Below are 7,758 nucleotides of genomic sequence, written 5' to 3' on the forward strand. Positions count from 1 at the left end.
CCAGAGAAAATTGCCTTTTGTCTGATAGGACCTCATAATGATTTGAAGGAAATGCATTAAGCCTTATTCCAGATGGGTAGAGAATGAGGACTAAAAATCAGCCAAAGCAACAAGGAAAGCCCTTCTGGATTTTTATATCCAGGGGCCAATCACAGTGGCTGAGAAAAGCCTAGGGGTTTGCACTCTGCATTCCTGTTTGCTAGTGCAGAGGCTGGCTCTATCTTCTAAATACATCCAGAATATGGCCATTTATTATCAATTGCAACACTAGCACCCTGACCCATGCCATCATCATCTCTCCCTGGGTTCCTTCATTAGCCTTCTGTTTTCCCTGTTCCCTCTCTTAGCTTCCATCCTTGTGCACCCCCTTCCCATCATCTGTTCTTAAGACGACACACAGGATGGTCCTTTTGGAGCTTGTGCTCAAAATCTTTGTATCCCCCCTCTTCCCATCGCACTCAAAGTCAGTGCTAAAATCCACAGTGACATGCAAGGCCCTATATCAGGTGCTGGCAAGGCACAAGCCATAGCTGGATGGCAAATCAGCCACTTGTTTTTTAAATAAATTTTATTGGAGCACAACTGTAGGGGCTGTACCGGGAAAGAAAGGAAGAATGAATGGAAAGAACGTGAGCAAGGTGAATGAAGGGTCAGGAGAAAATGCCTGCCTAAAGTTGCTCCTTTGCTGTGTGCAAAGGTCAGCTGTTGACCTGTATGGAAGTTGTTAAATTAGCAAACAGCTCTGACCCTTTGCACATGTCCTTGGAAATAAATATGGGGAGGAACTTAACTGAGGAGGCCATTATTCTCCTTTAGATTTTGGTCTCTTCCCCTTCTCTCTAAACACTATGTGTTTCCAGTAATTATTCATTCCTTCACTACCGAGCTCAGGAGCGAAAAAGCAGCTGTAACACACAACCACGCTCGTTTTTTACATATTGTCTATGGCTGCTTTCACACTGCAACAGCAGTGTTGCCTAGTTTTGCCAGAGACCACAGGGTCCGCAAAGCCTCAAATATTTACTACCTGGCCCTTTACAGAACGCCGACCCTTGTCCTACAGGATCTGGCCCTGTGCTGCCCCTCTCACTCCATTTCTGCTCCAGTCTTCTGGCCTCCTTGAAGTTCTTAGACCACCCCCCTAGGCAAGCTTCTACCGCAGGACTTTTATTAGACATGGGATGTTGCTGTTTCCCTGCCTACAAGTATCTTCTCTCAACATCCAAACCCTTACCTCCCTCAGGCCTGCTCAAATGTCACCTTTACAGTGAGGCCTTTCCTTACCATTCTTTCAAGTTGTAATCCCTCCCCTCTGCCCACCCCCCAAGATGTTTTTGGCTTTCTCTTCTACTTCACTAAATACTTATTTTTTGTATTTTCTTTATCTCCCTCTGCTAGAATGTATTCTTCATGAAAATAGGGATTTCCTCCACCCCCCATCCCCCAATTGCTCATTCTGTTCACTGCCATGGATCTTCAGCCTCTAGAACAGTACCCAGAATGAGGTAGGCACTCAATATATACTTGTTGAATTTCCTATTCATGTCTTTGTTCTCTTTGGTTTGTTCATTTATTAATATTTGTTCATTGACATGTACTCATTCAGTGCATATTTATGAATAATTACACAGTGCTAGCCACTGTCGCAGGCAACGGTGATATGGTAAAAGATAATAAACAGAATGTCTGATCTCAAGAAGGTTACCTTCTAGGTTATCCATGGGTACGCTGGAACCAGCTGATACCAGTGCTCCAAAGGTGATTGCTAATTTCTCAACTGTTAAACAGAGCCATTATTAAAAGTTAAATTATATAACCTGACAAAATATATTAAAAACAAAAGTAATAAATACTCAAAACTCATCACACCCTAATTACTACATTTTATTATTTGCTCTTGATATCATTTATATGGATGTATCAGATAACCGTTAATCAATCAGTACAGTCTTTCGGAAAGCCCAGCCCAACACTGAGCCGTCCCTCTTGCTGATTCGCAGGAGTTTGCTTAAGTAGAGTTCATACTATCCTCTTGTTGGTTATAGAAGTTGCCTATGTCTTCTCCCAGGAGGCGGTTTTGCTCCTCCACCAAGCAGGTTTAGATTGCTCAACCTTGCCACCGACGGGGAAAGCGGTCCCATCAGAGCACACAGCCGCAGAGAAGGCGCGCAGGGAGTCCCGCCGCTCCAGGGGTGAAAAGATGGAGATGCTCAGGTTCCCTCCAGGGCTTCGCCTAGCCTTAGCCACCAGTATCGAAGCCTTTAAGTGGAAAGGAACGGAGATCGATCACTCGAATCTCCACTTGCCGAGGCTGTGAAATCGAGACGCGAGGATCGGCTGGGAGTGCCTGGGAGCGCCGCGCGCAGAGCCAGGTGGGAGGCGCGGCGCGGCCGGGCTGGGTTCGCGGCGGCCGGGCACCGAGGGAGGGAGGGAGGGAGGCCCGGGCTTGATCGCGTGCTTGCCCGGGCCTCTGGGGTTCATAGCGGAAGCCGTGGTGGTGACAGCCAGGCTTGTGCACAGATTCATGTGATTTGAGCCTTTCGTCTGTGCAGGCCTGTGGGGCAAGAATCACCTTGGGATACGCGCGGATAGTCACCATCTCACGCGGAAAAAGTTACTGATGCAGTGGTCTGGAATAGTCAAATTGTCTCTTTTTAAAAACGGATAGTTTTAGCTTTTGAAGATATTTTAGAAATTACCCTTACAAGTCCAGCTTCTTCATTTTATGATAAGGAACACACTAAGATTTCGTGCGGAGCTGGTCGTAGAGCCTTGGTCTCCTGTCTGAAGCCCAGGGTCGTTCGTCTCTTCATCCCGGGAGATACAGCCTTTCTGTGTTTTAGAATTTTACCCCCTTCTCGTTCAATCTATACAAATGTTTTTAATCCACATGTGTTTCATATTGTAGAAAGAAGAAGTTGTCTAAACGAATAACATGAGGCCAAATAGAATCTCACTTTTGGTTATTGCAAGTCAAGAAAGTAGAAGTAAACCATTGCTATCTTTGACTTGAGGTATCCTGTGTTTTATTGTTTGGAACACCCAGTTTTTCTTATGATGTCCGAAGGGAAATCTCCTGACAAAAAAAGGCCTCGTAGAAGCTTATCAATCAGCAAGACTAAAAAAAAATCATCTAATTCTATAATTTCATTTTTTAACAATGCACCACCTGCTAAGCTTGCATGCCCCATTTGTAGTAAAATGGTGCCAAGATATGACTTAAACCGGCACCTTGATGAAATGTGTGCTAACAACAGTGACGTTCAAGTTGGTCCATTGCAGGCTGGCTTAAAGAATTCAAATATGTCCACAGTAGATTTAACCAATGTTGTCTTGGAAGATGTAACACCAAAGAAGTCATCACCACGAAAGACAGATTTAATCCCTGGCCAAAGTGATTCAGCAAAAATGGGCATAAAACAGCAGACCAGTCCCTACTTTAAAAGTACTGGTGACCTGGTGTGCAAGAGTCAAGATGAGCTGAGAAATCATAGTGTGAAAATCATTTCTTTGGGAAGCCTGTCATCTAAATTGTCCAGAAAATATACAAAGGCTAAAAAATCAATAGCTAAGAATGAAGAATTTGCCAGTCCTAGTCCACAGAGTTATGACTCCACAGTTGTTAGGAGCCTGGTTGATAACTGTTCAGAAATTGAGGAGAAGGATCAAATTTTGGAAAACAGTTCTCAAAAGGAAAACATGTTTACATGTGATTCTCCAAAGGAAGAGAGTATTCCCGAACACACAGTAAGAGGCAGTAAAATAAAGGAAGCTGAAAGCCAAAAGGAATGTGGGAAATCAGCCCTCACCCCTGGCTTCTCAGATAATGCTCTCATGTCATTTTCACCAGATTTAACTCTTAGGAATAAATTAAAGTGTACTCCAGAAGACAGTCTTGTAAGGCAAGAGAGTAACAAAGGTGTGGATGGTAAAGGTGTTGAAAAATGTGAGGCATGTAGTTGTGAAGAAGTAGAAATGACTGTTGCTTCGGAAGCTAAAACACAATTGTCACATTCAGAGACAAACTCTCATAGTTCTACAAATGATGCTTCTAAACGGAGTAACATCCAAGAGCTTCTTCTGAAAGGTGACAGTGACTTAAAGAATGAAATCACTTGCAGTATTCCTCTGTTGCAAGAGTCAAGCTGTGATGGTCCTGGTCAAACAACTCAAATGCCACCGAGTCATCCATACTACCTTCGGAGCTTCCTTGTGGTGCTGCGAGCTGTACTTGAGAATGAAGATGATCTGATGCTCTTTGATGAACAGGAGAAGGAAATTGTAACTAAATTTTATCAATTGTCAGGTATCGTAAGCCTATTTGCTTTTGAGTTTTTGTTTCTTGCTTGCTGTCCTGATTTGGATGTGAAGTGATGGGCCACCAGGAGTCACTGTGGTTTTGTGAGTCCTCTGTGGGAGTGCTCAGGGGAATCTGAGCTACTACAAGGTTTGTGTTGAGAATGATATGCACAGAAAAAAGATGAGATTTTGTTTCTGGTGATGTCTGCTCCTGCATGCTGTACTTGGGTTAAAATGGAAAGAGCTGTTTTTTCCTTTATAGATATATTAGATAAAACAACCTTTTCCAGATTAAAAAAATACAGTATGACTTAGAAAGGTATACTTTGCATTTTGAGAACGTAATCAAGCTTACTGTTAGGTTGTTTCGTTATTTTCACACACCAGTTCCTCAAAAAAAAAGTAAAATAAAATACAAGAAAAAATAAACCAACCTGAGGCGTATTTTCTTTCCCCAGACATTTTAAATTCATGGACTCTGCCTTTTAAGGACAGGGTGTGGAGGAAATGGAAACTTTCAAGCTTAAATTGGTTCATTTAAAAATGTTAGTTTATGCCTCAAGTCCTTGGCAGCCAGTGGTGGCACTAAACCAGTAGTCCAGGTTTGGAGCAAAAGCCACCCCTGTGTCACTACACTGTTAATCCAGAGGGCCATGATGGCTCTGTGGAACTGACTCCATGCAAGGCAGGAAAAGCTTACTTGGTGGCCACATTGTCCTCTAGTAAAATGTAGCCTTGCCTGACCCCTCAGTAGATGAAAAAAAAGAAAAATCTTGAATATTACTACTAATGTTTAAGGTAAGGATTTTTGTTTGATATTCATACAGTGGAATGACCATATTCCTTGGATTACTTTTCAACATGTGAGCGATACTTCTCTGGGCACAGTTATGTAAAGTATCTGCACAGCTTCTGTCTCTACTTGTGCTGTTCTCACCAGAAGATGGACATAAGGCTATCACATTGGCTCTTCTATTCAGAGTAGTCACAGATCTGTACTGATGGCATTCATGCAGGTGTTTGTTTGAGTGCTTGGTGGCTCTATGCTTCCATATAATTGAGAAATAGGAAGTTTCCCCAGTGCAAGTTCTGCATATTCTTGTGTCTTGCTCTCCATGGAGAATCACGTATACCATGTGTGGAAAAATAGCTATTGCTAATTGGTTTTGCCTTTTTAAAGAAAAAAAACAACGTCAAATAAATGTTTAAAGTTTAAAAAATACAATTACACCTTTTTAGAGTTGGCTGAAATTTAAAGATAATATGAGTAATAGGGAAACTGAGACCAAATAGGTTAATGAAGAAGCTTGGCCAAGATCACTGTCCTACCAAAGCTAGACATTTTTTGCCGGTGGGAATGGGGATTCTTTTCAGATTATTTTCAACCAAAAATAGAATAATGCATATTAAACTAAAACAGAGAACAAAATAACTAGAATTCTGGATAGGGCTTTTCTGAGGGAGTAGAAAAGTTGGTGGCTAGAAAACGGGGGAACTTGATTTTAGGAGTTTTGAAATGAGCAATAATCATTACCAAATTAGAACTTTTTTAATGGTTTATACCATAAAATGACACCATTATACTTATGGTAAGCACATGTATGTCTAATAGAGTAGTTATTCACCTCAAGTTTAAAAAGTAAATGATATTTGCATGTTGGTTTTAGAAGGAAGGTAGTATTTTTCACCATTTTTCTTAACTTTATTGCAGCTAATGGTCAGAAGTTATATGTAAGGCTCTTCCAACGTAAATTAAGCTGGATTAAGATGAACAAAATAGAATATGAAGAGATTGCCCCAGACTTAACACCTGTGATTGAAGAATTGAAGCATGCCGGCTTTCTACAGACAGGTATGATTAGTAGAAGGAAATGTGAAACGAAAATATGATCTGAAGAATTAAGTTTCTGCAGAATGGTGGTAATATTACTATGGTGCCCTCTCCTGGTTGGGACCCGGTACGTAGTAATTAGTATTTTTTTAATTGAGTTTTAATTTTAGGACAACAAATTATTCATGAGATGCTGAAACCATTCTTAGCCTGAATTAAGAATGCTAGAATAATGAAAGATTGTCTCCTGTTGCTTTTTTGACTATTGCAGGTTTATGACCAAAGTCACCTAGGGATAGACATGTGGGTGTGTGCCACAGATGAAATACAAAGCTCTTTAGCACTCTTCTTCCAGCAAGAACTTGACTTGTCTCATTCAGAGTCCTCATCTTTATGATAGAATAAAGCTGGTTTGTTTGAAACCAGTATTGCCTTCAAAACTTTATCTGTCCCCACATGCACGCACATTCAACTCTTATTGTAAGTTGATTGCCTGAAGAATGGTGGAATTGCTTTAAGCCTATGTGAACATTAAAGGAGAGTCCGTCTTCTTTTGCAGTAATACCTTGGTTGTCTTGTCAGTAGCATTCATTAAGTACTTACCCACGTTGAGTACAATATTGAGTACAGTATTTCCTGAGATACAAAGAAAATGAAAGATGCGAGCCTTAGGTTCAAATTCCTGATATTTGAGACCAAAATAAGCAAGTCAAGCCAGATGATTTCTTTGGGGCAGAGTTTGTAGTGGGGAACAGTCAGTAAGGATGAAATTAGGGTGATTGTTAGGGTGGGAGTGAGGCTGGATGGGATGAGATGGGGGAAGTTGGGGGAGAGGCATGAAAGCTCAGTGAAGGAGCTTGGATGTGCATGGTTAGGTGGTGGGACGTGGGGTCAGTGCCACTAGGGTCACCTGGGAGATTGAGTCTCAGTCCCTGCCTCAGAAGATCCGGTGCAGATTCCATAAATTGACAGGTCCGACAGGCATGCCAGTGAGTGTTGCAGGTGAGCCTTGACTTACCTTTAAATGACCTTTAATCAACCCAACCATAACTCCTGGGGCTTCCCATGGCACTTAGTCAAGTCCAAGTCCTACCCATGCTCCACACAGCTTGATGGAGCCTGGCTCTGGCTGTTCCTCTGACCTCATCTTCTGTCCCATCCCTCTTGCTCCCTCTGCTGAGGCCACACAGCCCTCAGTGTTCACTAGGCTAAGTGCACACTTGCTACAGAGCTGAGGGGTTGGGAACCTGTGGCCTCAAGGCCACATGTGGCCTTCCGGTTCCCCAAGTACAGCCCCTCGACCAAATCCAAACTTCACAGAACAAATCCCTTTATTAAAAGGATTTGTTCTGTAAAATTTGGATTCAGTCAAAAGGTTACACTCAAGGATCTAGTGGCCACACAGCTTATCCTTCATTTCATTCACCTCTGCTCTGTGTCATTCCCCTCAGCAGGGTTGCCTGACCACCATGTGCAAAAATACAGCCAGCCTGCCTGCCAGGTTCAGTTTGAACCAGTTTTGTTTTTCCTTTATGGCAGTATTACCACCTGACTTATATACCTATTTGTTCGGTTGTGATGTTAGGAGGTAAGCTCCTGTGGACAAAGACTTTGTTGACTGTAGCATA

At 42.2% G+C, this 7,758-nt stretch overlaps 1 protein-coding gene across 1 annotated transcript in view; it reads left to right on the forward strand.

Moving 5' to 3' along the window:
* Positions 1 to 2,909: 2,909 nt before the first annotated feature.
* FAN1 (FANCD2/FANCI-associated nuclease 1) overlaps positions 2,910 to 7,758 on the forward strand; it is a 33,336-nt gene continuing 28,487 nt past the window's right edge. Inside the window, exons 1-2 of the mRNA XM_012642692.1 lie at positions 2,910 to 4,306; positions 6,011 to 6,151. Of these exons, the coding sequence (XP_012498146.1) occupies positions 3,055 to 4,306; positions 6,011 to 6,151 (1,393 nt within the window). The 5' untranslated portion in view covers positions 2,910 to 3,054. The remainder of the gene's footprint in view (positions 4,307 to 6,010; positions 6,152 to 7,758) is intronic.

The sequence above is a fragment of the Propithecus coquereli genome, unplaced genomic scaffold, assembly GCF_000956105.1.
Source record: "Propithecus coquereli isolate 6110/MARCELLA unplaced genomic scaffold, Pcoq_1.0 Scaffold184, whole genome shotgun sequence".
Classification (NCBI taxonomy): domain Eukaryota; kingdom Metazoa; phylum Chordata; class Mammalia; order Primates; family Indriidae; genus Propithecus; species Propithecus coquereli.